The 22,433-nt window shown below is 42.9% G+C and overlaps 1 protein-coding gene across 10 annotated transcripts in view; it reads left to right on the top strand.

Moving 5' to 3' along the window:
• STRN3 (striatin 3) overlaps positions 1 to 22,433 on the top strand; it is a 71,437-nt gene that overhangs the window by 24,218 nt on the left and 24,786 nt on the right. For 6 of the 10 annotated variants that reach the window (XM_077260987.1, XM_077260961.1, XM_077260972.1 and 3 more), the window contains exons 4-7: positions 8,631 to 8,712; positions 9,878 to 10,054; positions 19,581 to 19,713; positions 20,286 to 20,427. In XM_077260987.1, the coding sequence (XP_077117102.1) occupies positions 8,631 to 8,712; positions 9,878 to 10,054; positions 19,581 to 19,713; positions 20,286 to 20,427 (534 nt within the window). The remainder of the gene's footprint in view (positions 1 to 8,630; positions 8,713 to 9,877; positions 10,055 to 19,580; positions 19,714 to 20,285; positions 20,428 to 22,433) is intronic. The other 4 variants (XM_077260991.1, XM_077260966.1, XM_077260977.1 and 1 more) reach the window with 1 other exon arrangement.

Raw genomic sequence — 22,433 nt, 5'->3', positions numbered from 1 at the left:
CCCCCATCCAGTTAGATTAAAGACAGAGGATTTCCAGACAGAGATATATGTATGTGTATACAGTGCTTAGCATTACTGAGTACACCCTCTTTGAAAACTATGATTATAATCAATATCTCACTGACCACAAGAGCAATTTCCAAAATTTTGACAAAACAGAGTTGTATAGAGCATTTTTTTACCCATCACATGACAGGAAGGTTAATAATATAACTTTAATTGCAAAATCTTCTGTTTTACTCAAATTGGTTGATGCAAAAATGAGTACACCTCACATCAAAAACTGCTACAATGTAGTATTTTGTATGACCTCAATGATTGGTAAAGACAGCACCAAGTCTTCTGGGCAAGGAATGAACAAGTTGGTGACACAGTGCGCTATCTATCTTTTTCCATTCTTGAGCAGCATCCTTTTTAGAGCCTGGATGCTGGATGGAGAGTAATGACAACTTGTCTGTTCAGAATTCCCCATAGGTGTTCATATAGGAGACACTTAGCTACTGAATCACTTTCACCCTGTTTTTCTTAAGAAATGCAATGTGTTTTGCATTATTGTCATCTTGGAAAAAATGCAGGTCTACCAAGGACACAAAGTGATGGTAGCATCTTTTTCGATATAAAGCAGTACATCTGTGAATTCATGATACAATCAATGAAATGTAGCTCCCCGACACCAGCAGCGCTCATACAGCCCCACAATAAGGACACTGCCACCACCATGGTTCATTGTAGACTCCATACACTTTTCCAAATGCAATGGGGGCACGGCGACAGCCACTCATCAAATTAATTCTGAGCTGCATCCGTTCACTACGCCACAAATGTTACTCAAGCAGGGTCTGGAGTAGGACTTTTGGCGAGGAGTACGCCACTCATCCGATGCGCCTCTTCATGAATCAGGTGCATCAGACTTCAGCCCATCTCCATATCAAGACCGGCATGAACAATGCTGGTCTTGATGTAACTGGCCCATACTGTCTGTTCTTTTAGAACATTTACAGCAGTTTCCTTATCATCAGAGACAGGAATACAATGACCGGTAACACCTGTATACACAGCTGATGAAACCAGATCCACCAATCACTATAGGTGATGTCAGGACAGACCCTGCTCCTTCTGCCTTCACAGGCTGATTAGACACCTCAGTATAAAACGTAGGGGCTAAGTCTGTTCACTGTGTACAAAGCCTCATTGGCCAATGTGTAACTTCAGCCAAAACCTGCTGATTAAGGAAAAAATGGCCAATCTTCCACCATGTATTTTGTGGTCCTGACTCTCCCCTTCATGCAGATATCGAATTCAGAGAGAAGGTTTGTGCAGGTGGATTTATCCCATGGGGAAAAGTGACTTATTCTCCTCGCCCCATTGAGAACACATGTACATTTGGCTGAGCAGAGTGCGCCGGTGCATGGGGGGCTTTTTTTTGTCTCATGGCATACTGCTATAGGGGTAAAGGACATTTATTGCAGATGATGCTTGGTCATCTCATGTGATCTGTATACCTTGCTATAAGATAAGGCTATGTTCACACCAGGTTTTTCTTCTAATATATTTCATTCATCCAATTTTGTTTCTGCCAGACAGGCATTGAGCAAATGCAGAAACCAAAATGTGATGTTTGTCTTGTATTTGGAGCAGAAGTGGTGTGAACAGAGCCTTATCTGTTGGTCAGATCGCAGTCTGTCCTCTGTATATTGCTGACCATCCCTCATATTCCTGAAATTGCTTACACAAGTATGCCTTAGTCATGTAAAATGTACTACGCTAATCTGCGAGTTAATTACTTTTTTAGCATATGTCTTAGTATGTCATGTCTTTCCCATTGATGATAATATAATTAATATACCATTGATACTCGAGTATAAGCCGACCCGAATCTAAGCCGAGGTACCTAATTTTACCACAATAAAACTGGGATAACTTATTGACTTGAGTAGAAGCCTGGTATTAATGGCCTCCTCATGCCTATCCTGGCATGCATGGCCACCTTGTCCCTATCCAGGTATGCATGGCCCCCTCGTCCCTATCCTGGCATGCATGGCCCCCTCGTCCCTATCCTGGCATGCATGGCCCCCTCGTCCCTATCCTGGCATGCATGGCCCCCTCGTCCCTATCCTGGCATGCATGGCCCCCTCGTCCCTATCCTGGCATGCATGGCCCCCTCGTCCCTATCCTGGCATGCATGGCCCCCTCGTCCCTATCCTGGCATGCATGGCCCCCTCGTCCCTATCCTGGCATGCATGGCCCCCTCGTCCCTATCCTGGCATGCATGGCCCCATCGTCCCTATCCTGGCGTGCATGGCCCCCTCGTCCCTATCCTGGTGTGCATGGCCCCCTCGTCCCTGTGCTGGCATGCATGGCCACCTCGTCCCTGTTCTGGCATGCATGGCCTGCTCGTCCCTATCCTGGCATGTATGGCCCCCTCGTCCCTATCCTGGCATGCAGGGCCCCCATCAGAAACCTATTAAATACAAAAAAAATCCTACTTACCTTCTTGTGATCCCTCACAGCGTCTTGTTTCGATACCAGCATCTGATTTATGATTGTAAGCACCGCATGGCAGTGACATCATGCGCTGCTTACAAGCCGAGGACGGCTGCCGGAATACTCACTGCTCCCCACACTGGGACTATGGGTGTGGAAGCCAGTGAATGTTCATTGCTCTTTAATAGTGGACACAGTAGTTGCAGCCGCCGTCTTTCTACAGTGGCCGGGCGATTGTGTGCGCGCTACTAAAGAGAATGAAAATTTGCTGCCCTCCACGCCCATAGGAGTGAAGAGCAGTGAATATTTATTCCCTTAAGTAGTGGGCACATGTGATCGCCCGGCAGGTACAGGAAGCTGGTGGCTCTGACTACTGTGCCCCCTATTAAAGAGAAATTAATATTCACTGCCCCCTACGCCCATGGAAGTGGAGAGAAGTGAATATTCAATTTGCTTTAGCAGCGAACACAGGTGTTAGCCGCAGCAGCTGCCTCCTGCCACTCCCCTTCAGTCTTGTGGGACCCTCATTCGATTCTAAGCCAAGGAGGGCTTTTTCAGCATAAAAAATGTGCTGAAAATCTCCGCTTTTACTTGAGTATATACAGTTATATGAAAAAGTTTGGGCACCCCTATTAATCTTGAGCTTAATGTTTTATAAAAATTGTTTTTTTTACAACAGCTATTTCAGTTTCATATATCTAATAACTATTGGACACAGTAATGTTTCTGCCTTGAAATGAGGTTTATTGTACTAACAGAAAATGTGCAATCTGCATTCAAACAAAATTTGAGGGGTGCATAAGTATGGGCACCTCACCAGAAAAGTGACATTAATATTTAGTAGATCCTCCTTTTGCAAAAATAACAGCCTCTAGTCGCTTCCTGTAGCTTTTAATGAGTTCCTGGATGAAGGTATTTTTGACCATTCCTCTTTACAAAACAATTCCAGTTCAGCTAAGTTTGATGGTCGTCGAGCATGGACAGCCCTCTTCAAATGATCCCACAGATGTTCAATGATATTCAGGTCTGGGGACTGGGATGGCCATTCCAGAACAGTGTAATTGTTCCTCTGCATGAATGCCTGAGTAGATTTGGAGCGGTGTTTTGGATCATTGTCTTGCTGAAAGATCCATCCCCTGCGTAACTTCAACTTTGTCACTGATTCATGAACATTATTGTCAAGAATCTGCTGATACTGAGAGGAATCCATGCGCCCTCAACTTTTAACAAGATTCCCGGTGCCGGCATTGGCCACACAGCCCCGAAGCATGATGGAACCTCCACCAAATTTTACTGTGGGTAGCAAGTGTTTTTCTTGGAATGCTGTGTTTTTTTGCTTCCATGCATAACGCCTTTTTGTATGACCAAAGAACTCAATCTTGGTTTCATCAGTCCACAGGACCTTCTTCCAAAAAGAAATTGGCTTCTCCAAATGTGCTTTTGCATACCTCAGCCGACTCTGTTTGTGGCGTGCTTGCAGAAACGGCTTCTTTCGCATCACTCTCCCATACAGCTTCTCCTTGTGCAAAGTGCGTTGTATAGTTGACCGATGCACAGTGACACCATCTGCAGCAAGTTGATGCTGCAGCTCTCTGGAGGTGGTCTGAGAATTGTCCTTGACTGATCTCACCATTCTTGTTGTTCTGCTTTTCTGATGTTTTTCTTGGCCTGCCACTTCTGGCCTTAACAAGAACTGTACCTGTGTTCTTCCATTTCCTTACTATGTTCCTCACAGTGGAAATTGACAGGTTAAATCTCTTAGACAGCTTTTTGTATCCTTCCCCTGAACAACTATGTTGAACTAGATGGTGGCCCGATTCTAACTCATCGGGTATTCTAGAATATGCATGTCCACGTAGTATATTGCCGAGTCACGTAGTATATTGCCGAGTCACGTAGTACAATGGTGTTCAAAAGTCCTGCATAGGCGTGAAGAAAACTATATGTTTCATACGTCTGCATCTCTACAGTGAAACTGGTGGAACATATATGTTTTTGTAATCCCTCATTGTATGCCATACTCATTTTTGAATGTCCCAAGTGTATAAATTGTTATGGTATGCGCATTTTTGATAATTTTTTTTACAGCATAACCATACCTACACCAGTACAGTGTGTAGAATGGTGAACAGGTTTCTAAGTTCATTAACTTCCAATGCACGTTCACACAGACTTAAATTTTACTTTTTAAGATTTATTATTTTTTATTTAATTCAGAGTCCTGGAAAGGGCTTTTTTAGTGCATCTTTAGCTTCTAATACTTTATTGGCCAGCCTTTGCTCTTGAGCACCAGCTTGCATCTCTGTGGCATTGAGTGAACAAGCTTCTTCAGATGTTCACGAGTGATGATGTGGTTCCAGGCCTGTATCAGAGCCTCAATCAACTCACTCTTGGTCCTTGGCTGTTTTCTAGATATCTCTGATACCTTGTGCCCCAAATTTTGTATTGGATTGAGGTCCGGGGACTGAGCTGGCCAGTCAATAGTAGCCACCTTGTTCTTTTTTTTCCTTTCCGTTACTGTCTTAGCTCTGTGACAAGGAACATTATTATCCTGGAAGATATAATCCCCTGAAAACAGGTGTTGAGCAGAAGGCAGCATTTTTTTATTAAGGATGTCTATGCATTTTTTTGCATTAACCATACCCTCCACAATATGAAGCCTTCCAACACCATTGGCTGCCATACAGCCCCAGACCATTGCTTTCATCGGATGTTTCACAGAGAAGCTCAAACACTCTGGCTTGTACTCTTCATGTGGGAACCTTCTCACATAAGACTTGCCATCATTTCCTAAAATGCAAAAAGTGCTTTCATCACTAAATAGCACTTTTTCCCACTCCTCCTTCCTCCATTTTAAATATTTCAATGCCCACGATCCTCCACTGACAAAAATCTGAAGGCTCCCATCATAAAACTCTACAGTATGATTCACTAGATAGACCAACAGATAAAACAAACAAACAAAGCAGCAGATATGATGCAATGTAATGCAATATGATTGGCTGCCATATCCAGGTTATGATTGGTCACAAGAACCTCATCTGTGATTGGCTAATTTTGGATCTGAAGCTGTACAATATTTAGTTGTGCTTTCAATTCCCATATTTTTGCAATAATTTCAGGCAAAACTGCTTCAAAAGCTAAAAATATTACAGGGAGAGAATGCAAAATTGTATTCTGAACAAAACCATATATAATGTCATATTAGCATCGAAGATATTCGACAGAAAACGTTTAAAACTTGAAAATTCAATTTATCCTATGCAGGACTTTTGAACACCACTGTATATTGCCGAGTCACGTAGTATATTGCCGAGTCACGTAGTATATTGCCGAGTCACGTAGTATATTGCCGAGTCACGTAGTATATTGCCGAGTCACGTAGTATATTGCCGAGTCACGTAGTATATTGCCGAGTCACGTAGTATATTGCCGAGTCACGTAGTATATTGCCGAGTCACGTAGTATATTGCCGAGTCACGTAGTATATTGCCGAGTCACGTAGTATATTGCCGAGTCACGTAGTATATTGCCCAGTCACGTAGTATATTGCCCAGTCACGTAGTATATTGCCCAGTCACGTAGTATATTGCCCAGTCACGTAGTATATTGCCCAGTCACGTAGTATAATGCTCCATGCAGTTATGGCCCTATAGATGTCCCATCGCGTAGTATAATTCTCCATGCAGTTATGGCCCTATAGATGCCCCATATAATGCTCCTTGCAGTTCTTTATGGCCCCATAGATGCCCCATATAATGCTCCATGCAGTTATGGCCCCATAGATGCCCCATATAATGCTCCTTGCAGTTCTTTATGGCCCCATAGACGCTCCATACAGCATTGTGCCACATGTAATGCTGCTGCAATAAAAAAAATAAATCACATACTCACCTCTCGTCGCTGCTCCTCAGAGTCCCATCTCTCCGCACTGACTGTTCAGGCAGAGGGCGCCGCGCACACTAATACGTCATCGTGCCCTCTGACCTGCACAGTCACTGCAGAGGACGGGAAGACGGAGCGGCGCCCGGCGGATGGAACGCGGACAGGTGAATATGAAATACTCACCTGCTCCTGACGCTGTCCCTGCCTGTCCCATGGTACCGCAGCTTCTTCGCGCCTGCGCGAGAAGGACCTGCCATGACGTAACGGTCACATGACCGTGACGTTATGGCAGGTCCTTCTCGCGCAGGGCCTGTGAAGTCGCGGTCACATGACCGTGACGTCATGGCAGGTCCTTCGCGCAAACCATCCTTGCCACCGAAACCTGCCGGCGGAAGGTGAGTATATAATTTTTATTTTTTTTTACTTTTTTTAACATTCGATTTTTTTACTATTGACGCTGCATAGGGAGCATCAATAGTAAAAAACTTGGTCATATAGGGTTAATAGCGGCGGTAATGGAGTGAGTTACCCGTGGCATAATGCGGTCCGTTACCGCTGGCATTATCCCTGTGTGAGCGGTGACTGCGGGGAGTATGGAGCGGGCACTGACTGCAGGGGAGTAGGGAGGGACTAATTGGACTGTAGCCGTCGCTGATTGGTCGCGGCAGCCATGACAGGCAGCTGGCGAGACCAATCAGCGACTTGGATTCCATGACAGACAGAGGCCGCTACCAATGAATATCCGTGACAGACAGGAGGACAGACAGACGGAAGTAACCCTTAGACAATTATATAGTAGATCTTTGTTTTCAGATCATTTGACAGTTGTTTTGAGGAGCCCATGATGCCACTCTTCAGAGGAGATTCAAACAGGAGAACAACTTGCAAGTGGCCACTTTAAGTAGCTTTTCTCATGATTGAATACACCTGGCTATGAAGTTCAAAGCTCAATGAGGTTACAAAACCAAAAAAAGTGCTTTAGTAAGTCAGTAAAAAGTAGGTAGGAGTATTTAAAACAAGAAAATGATAAGGGTGCCCATACTTATGCACCTGTCAAATTTTGTTTGAATGCAGATTGCACATTTTCTGTTAGTACAGTAAACCTCATTTCGAGGCAGAAACATTACTGTGTCCAACAGTTATTAGATATATGAAACTGAAATAGCTGTTGCAAAAAAAAACTATTTTTATAAAACATTAAGATTAATAGGGGTGCCCAAACTTTTTCATATACGGTAACTGTACGGTATATATATTTTTTATTTGCACTCACATTTATTTTTGTGAAATTAGAGGTGAGCAGCCACTAGGTGGAACCTGCCTGTTTCTTAACAGAATTTGTTCTGTATCAAGTAAGACTGTGAAGTTAAAAAGAATCTGTCACCAGATTTTTTTTTTTTTTTTTTCTTCCCCCACCATCTGATAGTGTCTTGTTGTAGTGGCAGAGACCCTGATTTCAGAAATGTCACTTCTACTTGCTGCAGTTTTGATAAAATCAGTGTTTTATCTTCTGCAGAACTAGCAGCTCTCTAATGCTGAGCTCTGTTACACAAAATGAACAGTGGTGTGGGCGGAGCTTTACACTGCACAGTCAGAAAACTACCAATCAGTGAAGGGAGCGAGGTTACACAGCAGGAGGACTACAGACATGAGATATCTAGTCCTGCAGTGATAATCTCCTGCTGGTAAAACACTGATCTAATCAAAACTACATCAAGCAGCCCAATAAGTGAGACATCGCTGGAATCAGGATTTCTGTCACTATATTATGCTTCTCTCCGTTTTCGTGGCAAAAACCTGGTGATCGTTTCCCTTTAACCAGTGGCATTTTGTTCTGTGCTTTGGATAGTATATTTTATAGATTTAGATATAATTTTAGGCAGCTGATTTTAGAAAATCAATTTTGAGTTATCACGTAAAAAAATATTCTAAACTAAGAGCGATCCTCATTTAAGACCCTCATCTATTAAGTATAACAGAGAGCAGCTTCAAGGGATCATTGCACTCTGGAGGACAGACCGCACTGGATTTTTGTGTAAACTGTGCAATGCTTCCTTCCCCCTATGGTGGCGCTGCAGGAGAATGGAGCACTCCTGCCGGAGATTTAATCTGCTTTGCCTTAGTCCTCTGATCAACGTATTTATGGGGATGCTTCTAACGATGACTGTCATTTGTGGATGTGACCTGCAGCCTTCCTTTGCTGGGTCTTGGGAGTAATATCTTGCTGATGACATCCATCATTATTTACTGTTGCCTTTCAGAAGAAACCAAAGAATCCGAGATTCCCCCAGGGCTTCCGAATAGTCAGCTGACCTGGAAACAAGGCCGACAGCTGTTGAGACAGTAAGTAAATAAGTAAAGACATATGGCAGATTTAGTTACCGGCTCATAATACTGTTTTTTATGGGTTGGGAGGCAGATCCTGGGGGCTTCAGGCTGCCAAATGTGCTTCCAGCATCACAGTGTTTGATGAATTGAGTTTAATTCCCATCTAAAGTCCAGTTTTGCATCAGGTCTGCAGCAAAGTCTACAAACCTAGTGCGGTAAGGCATAGTTTCACATGCAGGCCCTATGTACTTGGCTTTCCGGAGAGTTTTCTGCTGAATAGTATATAAATCTGCATTTTTGTGCAGTATTCACCTTTCTTTCTTGGAAATCTGTCTCTACACCTATGGTTACTGTAATGGCTGCTACTGGTGGTTGTCACTAAGCCAGGGTTTTCACAAGCGACATCTGAATGGAATAGCTAAGAACTTCTTACAAGAATGCCACTAGCCATGGGGGCCTGTGAGCCCCCTACATGTGCTGCTGGGGAACAGCTATAATGGCGCTCTGCACCTTCCTGCCTGACTTTGACTACAGATGCAAGAGTGCATTGATCAGGCATGGTCTTGAGGTGGAACTGTTCTTTCACAAGATTCTTCGCACATCAGTTCTCATCTGAGTGATATTTTTCAAAGACTTTCAATTGAGCCCATCTTAAGTAGTGGATAAGAGCAGCACTCTGCTCAATGCTGCTGCCCCTCTGCCCATAATTTTATTGATTGATGGAAATTCTGCACCCAAGACCCCAAATTACTGACCAGTCACTGTGCCTTGCCTAAAGTCTTGGAAAAGTGTAATTTCATGCTGCTTCAATTAAAAAAAAAAATTAAAGCAACTTTTCAGATAGTAGTTATTAAAAATGTTACAGCGTTTTATGTCTACAGCACCTATGCAGACCTATGCTTCTCCATGGTAAAAGGCAGCAAACACCTGTGCAGTCTGATTCCACTGTCATGCTTCCTCATATCTATACCTATTAATCCGCTCGTATGTATGTAATGAAGATGTAGTGGACGAATTGAGATATGACTGAAGCATCAGGCTACACGGGGTTTGTCTGTCTGTTTCTATGGGGACACATAGGTCTGCATTGGTGCTTTAAACGCAAAAGATGATCCTAACTGGAAAGTGTTTGAGAATGGACAGCTCTTGATGTTGAGCTTACTGTGCTCTTCTTGTGCAGGTATCTTCAAGAGGTCGGCTATACAGATACAATACTAGATGTCCGGTCACAAAGGGTACGCTCTCTGCTCGGACTATCAGGTTCTGAGCCCAATGGTTCAGTGGAGCCGAAGAACCTAGAACAGATTCTTAATGGCGGAGATGCTGCACTTAAACAAAAGGGACAGGAAAACAAAAGGTATATATGTGTGTCCTCCCTCTTATGTTTATATACCTGTATACAAGCACTTTTTTGTAGAGAAATCATTACAAACTGAATGTTACTAAAGGCTGTAGATATTTGTGAAGGCACACACTTGCATATATGCATGTGTGTGTATATATATATATATATATATATATATATATATATATATATATATATATATATATATATATATATATATATATATTCTTGCTCAAAAAAATAAAGGGTGAGCTTAAACAACAGAATATAACTCCAAGTAAATAAAACTTCTGTGAAATCAAACTGTCCACTTAGGAAGCAACACTAAAAATCCATTTCACATGCTGTTGTGCAAATGGAATAGACAACAGATGGAAATTATTGGCAATTATCAAGACACACTCAATAAAGGAGTGTTTCTGCAGGTGGGGACCACAGACCACATCTTATTGCCAATGCACTAACTGGCTGATGTTTTGGTCACTTTTGAATGTTGGTTGTGCTTTCACACTCGTGGTAGCATGAGACGGACTCTACAACCCACACAAGTTGCTCAGGTAGTGCAGCTCATCCAGGATAGCACATCAATGCGAGCTGTGACAAGAAGGTTTGCTTTGTCTGACAGCAATAGTGTCCAGAGGCAGGAGGTGCTACCAGGAGACGTGGAGGGAGCCATAGGAGGGCAACAACCCAGCAAGCAGGACTGCTACCACAGCCTTTGTGCAAGAAGGAACTGGAGGAGCACTGCCAGAGCTCTGCAAAATGACCTCCAGCAGGCTACAAATGTGCATGTCTGCACAAGCGGTTAGAAACAGACTCCATGAGGATCGTCTGAGTGCCCAACGACCATAGCTGGGGGTTGTGCTCACAGCCCACCACCTTACAGGATGCTTGGCATTTGCCACAGAACACCAGGATTGGCATATTCGCCACTGGCGCCCTGTGCTCTTCACAGATGAAAGCAGGCTCACACTGTGACAGACGTGACAGAGTTTGGAGATGCCGTGGTGAGCGATCTGCTGCCTGCAACATCCTTCAGCATGACCGGTTTGTCAGTGGGTCAGTAATGGTGTGGGGTGGCATTTCTTTGGAGGGCCGCACAGCCCCTCCATGTGCTAGCCAGAGGTAGCCTGACTGCCATTAGGTACCGAGATGAGATCCTCAGACCCCTTGTGAGACTATATGCTGGTGCGGTTGGCCCTGGGTTCCTCCTAATGCAGGACAATGCCAGACCTCATGTGGCTGGAGTGTGTCAGCAGTTCATGCAAGATGAAGGCATTGAAGCTATGGACTGGCCCGCCCGTTCCCCAGACCTGAATCCAATTGAACACATCTGGGACATCATGTCTCGCACCATCCACCAACGTCATGTTGCACCACAGACTGTCCAGGAGTTGGCGGATGCTTTAGTCCAGGTCTGGGAGGAGATCCCTCAGGAGACCATTTGCTGCCTCATCAGGAGCATGCCCAGGCGTTGTAGGGAGGTCATACAGGCACGTGGAGGCCACACACACTACTGAGCATCATCCTTGTCTTGAGGCATTTCTACTGAAGTTGGATCAGCCTGTAACTTCATTTTCCACTTAGATTATGAGCATCATTCCAACTCCAGACCTCCGTGGGATATTAGTTGTGATTTACTTAGATCATTTTTAGGTCTTATTGTTCTCAACACATTCCACTATGTAATGAGTAAAGATTTACAACTGGAATATTTCATTCAGTGATATCTAGGATGTGGGATTTTAGTGTTCCCTTTATGTTTTGGAGCAGTGTATGTATATATATTTAGAGATAGAGATATATATATATAGATAGATAGATTATACAGGTCCTTCTCAAAAAATTAGCATATAGTGTTAAATTTCATTATTTACCATAATGTAATGATTACAATTAAACTTTCATATATTATAGATTCATTATCCACCAACTGAAATTTGTCAGGTCTTTTATTGTTTTAATACTGATGATTTTGGCATACAACTCCTGATAACCCAAAAAACCTGTCTCAATAAATTAGCATATCAAGAAAAGGTTCTCTAAACGACCTATTACCCTAATCTTCTGAATCAACTAATTAACTCTAAACACATGCAAAAGATACCTGAGGCTTTTAAAAACTCCCTGCCTGGTTCATTACTCAAAACCCCCATCATGGGTAAGACTAGCGACCTGACAGATGTCAAGAAGGCCATTATTGACACCCTCAAGCAAGAGGGTAAGACCCAGAAAGAAATTTCTCAACAAATAGGCTGTTCCCAGAGTGCTGTATCAAGGCACCTCAATGGTAAGTCTGTTGGAAGGAAACAATGTGGCAGAAAACGCTGTACAACGAGAAGAGGTGACCGGACCCTGAGGAAGATTGTGGAGAAGGACCGATTCCAGACCTTGGGGAACCTGAGGAAGCAGTGGACTGAGTCTTGTGTGGAAACATCCAGAGCCACCGTGCACAGGCGTGTGCAGGAAATGGGCTACAGGTGCCGCATTCCCCAGGTAAAGCCACTTTTGAACCATAAACAGCGGCAGAAGCGCCTGACCTGGGCTACAGAGAAGCAGCACTGGACTGTTGCTAAGTGGTCCCAAGTACTTTTTTCTGATGAAAGCAAATTTTGCATGTCATTCGGAAATCAAGGTGCCAGAGTCTGGAGGAAGGCTGGGTAGAAGGAAATGCCAAAATGCCTGAAGTCCAGTGTCCAAGTACCCACAGTCAGTGATGGTGTGGGGTGCCATGTCAGCTGCTGGTGTTGGTCCACTGTGTTTCATCAAGGGCAGGGTCAATGCAGCTAGCTATCAGGAGATTTTGGAGCACTTCATGCTTCCATCGGCTGAAATGCTTTATGGAGATGAAGATTTCATTTTTCAGCACGACCTGGCACCTGCTCACAGTGCCAAAACCACTGGTAAATGGTTTACTGTCCATGGTATTACTGTGCTCAATTGGCCTGCCAACTCTCCTGACCTGAACCCCATAGAGAATCTGTGGGATATTGTGAAGAGAAAGTTGAGAGACGCAAGACCCAACACTCTGGATGAGCTTAAGGCCGCTATTGAAGCATCCTGGGCCTCCATAACATCTCAGCAGTGTCACAGGCTGATTGCCTCCATGCCACGCCGCATTGAAGCAGTCATTTCTGCCAAAGGATTCCCGACCAAGTATTGAGTGCATAACTGAACATTATTATTTGTTGGTTTTTTGGTTTGTTATTAAAAAACACTTTTATTTGATTGGACGGGTAAAATATGCTAATTTATTGAGACAGGTTTTTTGGGTTATCAGGAGTTGTATGCCAAAATCATCAGTATTAAAACAATAAAAGACCTGACAAATTTCAGTTGGTGGATAATGAATCTATAATATATGAAAGTTTAATTGTAATCATTACATTATGGTAAATAATGAAATTTAACACTATATGCTAATTTTTTGAGAAGGACCTGTAATGTGTGTGTGTGTGTGTGTGTGTGTGTGTGTGTGTGTGTGTGTGTGTGTGTGTGTGTGTATATATAAACTTTTTTATATATATTTTTGAACATAACTTTTTTTTTTTAGATATACCGTATATACTCGAGTATAAGCCAACCTGAGTATAAGCCGACCCCCCTAATTTTGCCACAAAAAACTGGGATAACTTAATGACTCGAGTATAAGTCTAGGGTGGAAAATGCAGCAGCTACCGGTAAATTTAAAAAATAAAAATGGGTACCAATAAAAGTAAAATTGAGATCAGTAGGTTAAGTGTTTTTGAATATCCATATTGAATCAGGAGCCCCATATAATGCTCCATGCAGTTCATGATTGGCCCCATAAGATGCTCCATACAGTTCATGATGGGCCCCATAAGATGCTCCATACAGTTCATGATGGGCCCCATAAGATGCTCCAGAGACACATTTGCCCCGTACAGTACTGCATAAAGGTTAATAAGGGCCCCATAAGATGCTCCATAGAGATATTTGCCCCCATATAATGCTGCACAAATGTTGATTATGGCCCCATAAGATGCTCCATAAAGATATTTGCCCCCATATAATGCTGCACACACGTTGATTATGGCCCCATAAGATGTTCCATAGAGACATTTGCCCAATATAATGCTGATTACGGCCCCATAAGATGCTCCAGAGATATTTGCCCCATATAATGCTGCACAAACGTTGAATATAGCCCCATAAGATGTTCCATAGAGACATTTGCCCAATATAATGCTGATTATGGCCCCATAAGATGCTCCAGAGATATTTGCCCCATATAATGCTGCACAAACGTTGAATATAGCCCCATAAGATGCTCCATAGAGGTATTTGCCCCATATGCTGTTGCTGCGATTTAAAAAAAAAAAAAAGGACATTCTCGTCGCTCAGGCCCCCGGCACTTGCAATATTCACCTGTCCTCGTTCCGGCACCGCCGTGTCTTCCGCGTCCTCTGTACTAACATTCAGGCAGAGGGCGCGGACTAACCATGTCATCGCGCCCTCTGACCTGAGCGTCACTGCAGAGGACGCGGAAGACGGAGCGGCGCCCGGAACAAGGACAGGTGAATATCACGCATTGCATCTCCGGGCTCTGACAGCTTCTTCCAGCGTTGAGCGGTCACCGCTACCGCTCATTACAGTAATGAATATGCGGCTCCACCCCTATGGGAGTGGAGTCGGGTCCATATTCATTACTGTAATGAGCGGTACCATGTGACCGCTCAACGCTGGAAGAAGCGGTCAGCGACAGGAGATGCAGGGACCTCGCCAGGAGCAGATGAGTATGTCACAGCCGCCGCTCCCCCTCCCCCGCCGACACCCTCGGACAATGACTCCAGTAAAAGCCGAGGGGGGGGCACTTTCAGCCTTTAAAAATGGGCTGAAAATCTCGGCTTATACTCGAGTATATACGGTATATTTTTATATGCATAACTCTTATTCACACACACCTTCATGCGCGTGGCGATGGATATGTCCCTTATTTTTCCAGCAGCACAGATGACAAAGGCCAATGCACGTCTATGGGCCCAAGGAAAAACACTTACAGAACGCGAATGTCACCTATACCAGTTTTTCACTTACGTCTTTTATACGTTTGTGTGAAGGAGGTCTTTTACATATACATACACACGCACACTTTTATACACCGTTTCATCCCATCTTTTTTCCCATTTTTTTCAATACATTAAATGCAAATATGAACTCATTCAAAACTGCAACTCATCTTGCAAGAAACAAGCCATCATATGACTATGTGGAAGTAATAATAAGAAAGAAGAAAAATCACAAACGATAACTCCAGAGGGGATAGATGAGGTGCCTGAGTAGGGTTCCATTCCGTAACAGTAGTAGTAATGAAACTTTGCACTCATAAGGGTATGTTGCAAAAAAGGTAAATGTATTTACAATCTGTGTATCAACATCTATTGAATAATGTTTTGGTTGCTCATAGGGGATGACACTTTAAATGGACTAAAGGTGGGAAGAGGTATGTCTGTGCTGGGGCATGGTGGCTGAAGCGCTTCCTGACAATAGCTTTCAGCCACCATACCCCCCAGCACAGACGTACCTCTTCCCACCTTCAGTCCATTTAAAGTGTCATCCCCTATGAGTATTGACTACTCATCTTCCACTTCATCAACACAGCATTTATCTGATGAAGGTCCATGCAGACCGAAACGTTTTGCACTAGCTGTTGATCCACAGACTGTAAATAAATTCACCTGGGTTTGCATCATAATAATCTTTATTTTTATATAGCGCTAACATACTCCGCAGCGCTTTCGAGTTTTCACACATTATCATATCCTTTGAAGTTAACCCCTTCCCGACCTTTGACACAGCGTATGCGTCATGAAAGTCGGTGCCAATCCGACCTGTGACGCATATGCTGTGTCACAGAATGATCGCGACCCTGCAGGTCGGGTGAAAGGGTTAACTGTAATTTCACCCGACCTGCAGGGACAGGGGGAGTGGTACTTCAGCCCAGGGGGGGTGGCTTCGCCACCCCCATTTCTACGATCTCTGATTGGCTGTTGAAAGTGAAGTTTCACTTTCAATCAGAGTAATCGTAATATTTCACCAATGAAAATTGGTGAACTATTACAATCCAGCCATGGCCGATGCTGCAATATTATTGGCCATGGCTGGAGACCGCGATCATCCACCGCCCCCGTCCTCCGTCCTGTCCTGTGCTCCGTTCCCCTCCGTCGTCCTGTCCGCTCCCCCTGCAGTCCAATCTCACCCCCCCGTGGTGATCAAAATAAAAAAATTATAAATAACCCCCCCTTTATCATCCCCATAGGTAGGGACAATAATAAAATAAACAAAATATATTTACTTTTATTTTTCCACTAGGGTTAGGGTTGGGACAAGGGTTAAGGTTGGAATAAGGGTTAGGGTTGGAATAAGGGTTAGGGTTGGGACAAGGGTTAGGGTTGGGACAAGGGTTAGGGTTGGGACAAGGGTTAGGGTTGGGACAAGGGTTAGGGTTGGGACAAGGGTTAGGGTTGGGACAAGGGTTAGGGTTGGGACAAGGGTTAGGGTTGGGACAAGGGTTAGGGTTGGGACAAGAGTTAGGGTTGGGACAAGGGTTAGGGTTGGGACAAGGGTTAGGGTTGGGACAAGGGTTAGGGTTGGGACAAGGGTTAGGGTTGGGACAAGAGTTAGGGTTGGAACAAGGGTTAGGGTTGGAACAAGGGTTAGGGTTGGAACAAGGGTTAGGGTTGGAACAAGGGTTAGGGTTGGAACAAGGGTTAGGGTTGGAACAAGGGTTAGGGTTAGCACTAGGGTTAGGGTTAGCACTAGGGTTAGGGTTAGAACTAGGGTTAGAATTAGGCTATGTGCACACGGTGCGGATTTGCCTGCGGATCCGCAGCAGATTGGCCGCTCTGCGGATTTGTAGCAGTTTTCCATCACGTTTACAGTACCATGTAAACATATGGAAAACCAAATCCGCTGTGCCCATGGTGTGGAAAATACCGTGCTGAAATGCTGCATTGTATTTTCCGCAGCATGTCAATTCTTTGCGTGGATTCCGCAGTGTTTTACACCTGTTCCTCAATATGAATCCGCAGGTGAAATCCGCACAAAAAACACTGGAAATCCACAGTAAATCCGCAGGTAAAACGCATTGCGTTTTACCTGCGGATTTTTGAAAAACTGCGGAAAAATCCTGACACGAATCCGCAGCGTGGGCACATAGCCTTAGGGTTAGGGTTGGATTTGGTTAGGGTTGGAATTAGGGTTAGGGTTGGAAATAGGGTTAAGATTATGGTTAGGGGTGTGTTGGGGTTAGGCTTGTGATTAGGGTTAGGGTAGGGATTAGGGTTAGGGGTGTGTTGGGGTTAGGGTTGGGATTAGGGTTAGGGGTGTGTTGGGGTTAGGGTAGGGGTGTGTTGGGGTTAGGGTTGGAGTTAGATTTGAGGGGTTTCCACTGTGTAGGCACATCAGGGGTCTCCAAACGCGACATGGCGCCACAATTGATTCCAGCCAATCTTGCGTTCAAAAAGTCAAATGGTGCTCCCTCCCTTCCAAGCCCCGACGTGCGCCCAAACAGTGGTTTACCCAAACATATGGGGCATAAACGTACTCAGGAAAAATTGCACAACAACAGTGGGGGTCTAATTTCTCCTGTTACCCTTGGGAAAACAACAAAATGGGGGCTAAAAACTTATTTTTGTGGGAAAAAAATTATTTTTTATTTGCACGGCTCTGCGTTATAAACTTCTGTGAAGCACTTGGGGGTTCAAAGTGCTCACCACACATCTAGATAAGTTCCTTGGGAGGTCTAGTTTCCAAAATAGGGTCACTTGGGGGGGGGGGGGGCTCCAATGTTTAAGCACACAGGGGCTCTCCAAACGCGACATGGTGTCCGCTAATGACTGGAGCTAATTTTTCATTCAAAAAGTCAAATGGCACTCCTTTCCTTCCGAGCCCTGCCGTGTGCCCAAACAGTGGTTTGTGACCACATATGAGGTATCGGTGTACTCAGGAGAAATTGCCCAACAAATTTTAGGATCCATTTTATCCTGTTGCCCATGTGAAAATGAAAAATTGAGGCTAAAATAAACTTTTTGTGGAAAAAAAAAAAAAGTACTTTTTAATTTTTACGGATCAATTTGTGAAGCACTTGGGGGTTCAAAATACTCACTATGCATCTAGATAGGTTCCTTGGGGGGTATAGTTTCCAAAATGGGGTCACTTGTGTAGGAGCTCCAATATTTAGGCACACGGGCTCTCCAAACGCGACATGGTGTCCTCTAAAGATTGGAGCCAATTTTTCATTCAAAAAGTCAATTGGGCTCCTCCCCTTCCGAGCCCTGTCGTGCGCCCAAACAGTGGTTCCCCCCACATATGGGGTATCGGTGTACTCAGGACAAATTGTACAATAACTTTCAGGGTCCAGCTTCTCCTTTTACCCTTGAGAAAATAAAATAAATTGTTGCTGAAAGATCATTTTTGTGACTAAAAAGTGAAATGTTCATTTTTTCCTACCATGTTGCTTCTGCTGCTGTGAAGCACCTGAAGGGTTAATAAACTACTTGTATGTGGTTTTGAGCACCTTGAGGGGTGCAAGTTTTTAGAATGGTGTCACTTTTGGGTATTTTCAGCCATATAGACCCCTCAAACTAACTTCAAATGTTAGGTCGTCCCTAAAAAAAAAATGGTTTTGTAAATTTTGTTGTAAAAATTAGAAGTCACTGGTCAAATTTTAACCCTTATAACTTCCTAGCAAAAAAAATATTTTGTTTCCAAAATTGTGCTGATGTAAAGTAGACATGTGGGAAACGTTATTTATTAACTATTTTGTTCCACATAACTCTCTGGTTTAACAGAATAAAAATTTAAAAATTGAAAATTGCGAAATTTTCAAAAAAATTTCAAAATTTCCGATTTTTTTCCACAAATGAATGCAAAAATTATCGACCTAAATTTACTACTAACAAGAAGCCCAATATGTCACGAAATAACAATCTCAGAATCGCTAGGATCCGTTAAAGGGACACTGGTCAGAATTGCAAAAAATGGCCAGGTCCTTAAGGTCAAAATAGGCTGGGTCATGAAGGGGTTAATATAAGAGTTTTGGCTCTTGGAAGAAGGGGAGGGGAAAATGCAAAAATGATAATTGTGGCAGAAAAGGGATTAAAGATGTCTGGCAATTTTTTTTTTTGCATAATTTTTATCAAGAGCCCTAATTTTTTTAATTTCTTTGTTGACACAGCCATATGAAGTCTTGTTTTTGCATTGCATCGTTCGTTTTACTAATCAATGTCCTGAAAAACAATCTTAAAAAATTCCAAGTGCAGTGCAAATGGGAAAAACATGCAATTCCACAATTGGTTTTTGGATTTTATTTTTATTATATTTCTTAAAAATGACTTGTCAACACGATTTCCAGGTCGCCACAATTCCGATCATATATAAAATTAAGGTTCTATAAGTCCAGAAGGCAAAGGGTGGAACTTCTCCTTGAACCTGAAACATTACACAACGAATTTGCACAAATGATGAACAGGAGGGTGTAATAATCTATGTATTGATTTGTGAACTCTCTTTGTAGGAACTCAGGTGATGTACTCGAAACTTTTAATTTCTTAGAAAGCGCAGATGACAGTGATGAAGAAGATGAAGGGGACCTTATAGAAGAGGTCACAGATGGCAATGACAAACAACGGTTAAACAAAAAACATAAAGTAAGTTATGGTAGAATATGAATGCCTACTGTACAACCAAAATGACCATGTAGGCAGAAAGTGCTTATCCAGCTGAAGAGCACATCTTATCCCTTTTTAAAGGGACCTTGACAGCAGGATCGGCACTTGTAAACGAACTATATGGCTGCATTTATCTTATAATGGTGATTACAGGCAAGTGCTTTGAGTGGAGCAAGTTCACAGTATGTCGCGATTGTCACCTTGTTGAAGATCATTCTTCACGTACTCTTGTGAATAGGACTAGTCCAAGAGGCTCACTTGTCCAATCTCACCATAGTGCCCCCACTTAAGGCGTGACTGAGTTTCCTGATCCGCCCTCCACTGCCGCCTGGGAATTTGATTCCCGCGGCCACTCGTGAACATTGGGACTGCAGGCATATGTGCGTTGTATTGCTGCCTTGATGCCAAAGGCTTGCAGTATAGAGGATGGGAGAATAGTGCCCCCTTGTCAGACATCAGCCATTACCTAATGCTTCAGCTCACAGGCTTGTTCTTCTTGACAATGAATAGATTGTGCAAAAACTTCTCATCTCAAACTTCTTCTTAAACAGATTGGAAATGAAGGTTTAGCGGCGGAACTTGCTGATGACACAGAGGAAGCATTGAAAGAGTTTGATTTTCTTGTGACTGCAGAAGATGGCGAAGGAGCCGGAGAGGCCAGAAGTTCAGGAGACGGGACTGAGTGGGGTAAGTGTACGTATTCTTTTTATCTAGACACTGGGGCTTTACATGGAAAAACCAATAGAACTGGCCAGCAAGAATTTTGACTTGAACTTTTAGATTTGACCAAGCTGCTTGTGTCATGGATTCTTGTGCATGTAGTCATTGCTACACAAACTGAGTATAATCTGTTTTATAGGTCATTGGCTGCAGAATGCAAAGGCTGATTAGTTGCCAAGCTGTACCTTTTTATCAGGGTTAAGGTTTTTCTTTTTGTAACACGTTTTATTGAATTCACAACTTAACCCTTTTCATGGACATAATTGTATATCCCGATTGCATATGATTTCGGGGTTACAGTTACTGATAAAATGGTAAAGGATAGTGCCCGTGCGTAGCTCCTGCTGTGTACGGTCGGACAGGGCCGTGCTGATCCCATCACTTAAACCTCTCTGTCAAGAGTGACAGCGGCACGTGAGGAGTTTGACAAAGGCTAAAAAAGGAAGAGATTGCCCGGTCTGGGCCTGATGGCCGTCTAACTCCAACACTGACAAGTTAGATAATGCACTGTGCAACATAGGTTTTACTATGTAATATCACTAGCAAGTACTATAAAAGAAACATGGTTTTAGTGTTAGAAAAAACGTAAACCTAATGGAAAAAAATTGTTAAACAGCTCCCTGCAAAAGCCATCAGAGAGTCATATTTATTCCAAAATAGTATGACTAAAACGTACACCTCATTAAGCAAAAACAAGCCCTCGTGCAGTTCAGTAGACTGAAAAAGTTAGGACTCCTCCTATAATGCGGCGACCAAAATACCATAAGTGATTTTTCTGTAAGTGATTTTGCATGTGAAAATGTATTAAAATATAATAAGGTGCAAGTTGGGTATCACTGTAATCGTATCAACTAACGGAATAACATTAGCCTGTCAATTAAACTCTAAAAGATTAACATTTAAATACCATTCCAGGTTTAGTGTTATGTGCATGCCTATTACCGCCCAAAAATTGAATAGTGATCAAAAAGTTGCACGAGTGAAAAACCACAAATTGTTCTGTAAAAAACAAGCCTTCCTATAACTCTATCTACAGACCTGTAAAATATGGTGACAAATGAAGATTTTGTTTTTGTTACAAAATAATAATAAAACTTTTCCTTTGCAAAATTAGCAAAACTTACAAAATAAAATGAATAAAAATAAAATTTGTGATGCTGTGATCGTATCAACCCACACAGTAAAGAGCTCATATGTATATTGAACGATGAATGGTGTTTAACCCCATACCGACATTTGTCGCAGGTGTATGGAGCGGGCTCCAGTTTTGAAAAATATGAAACCTCCCCCACAAGTTGATTTGCCCACCTTTTCCCCCATTAAAAATTAATATAATAAAATACAGGTATGGTATCGCCGCGTCCAATCTAGCCGCTGCTCCATTTCAGTCCACTGAGGCTGGAATAGCTGCAAATCGTCAAATGTAGGAGCCCTGTCCTTCTTTGGAGAATTATGACATTGCGATTAAGAGACGTTATCATGTCAGGGGAAGATGGGATAGTCAGCAAGAACTTGCAAAGGTGTCTTGTTTTGTCAGGATAATGCACCTGCCCATAAGCATTGCCCTGCAGAAACTTTGAGATCAACTTTGAGTTTGACAATCTGATGGGCCACATCTGATTGTTTCTTTGTGAAACAAACAAGAAAATAAATAATTAAAAGGATGAAAATTGACAACAAATGAGATGGTAATTTTTTGTTGTGGAGTCATGATTTGCAGAACAAGATAAAAAATGTTTAAACGTGTTAAATATACTGTTTGAAATAAAAAGAGATCGTTTTGAATAAAATAGTATACATTTGAAAATTGTCATTTTTTCCTAGGCTAGGCCAGCTTTGTCATTACCACCTTGTAAAGGAATAAAAATGCATTAAATTCTCGTGTGCCCGCTGTTCCCATTAATAAGTGGGGCTCAGTAACATGTTTCTTGAGTCTTTAAGCAGGAACTTTCCAGTCTGTTTAAGGCGAAATAGTTTGC

The sequence above is a fragment of the Ranitomeya variabilis genome, chromosome 1, assembly GCF_051348905.1.
Source record: "Ranitomeya variabilis isolate aRanVar5 chromosome 1, aRanVar5.hap1, whole genome shotgun sequence".
NCBI classification, from domain to species: domain Eukaryota; kingdom Metazoa; phylum Chordata; class Amphibia; order Anura; family Dendrobatidae; genus Ranitomeya; species Ranitomeya variabilis.
This window is presented reverse-complemented; position numbering and strand designations above follow the sequence as displayed.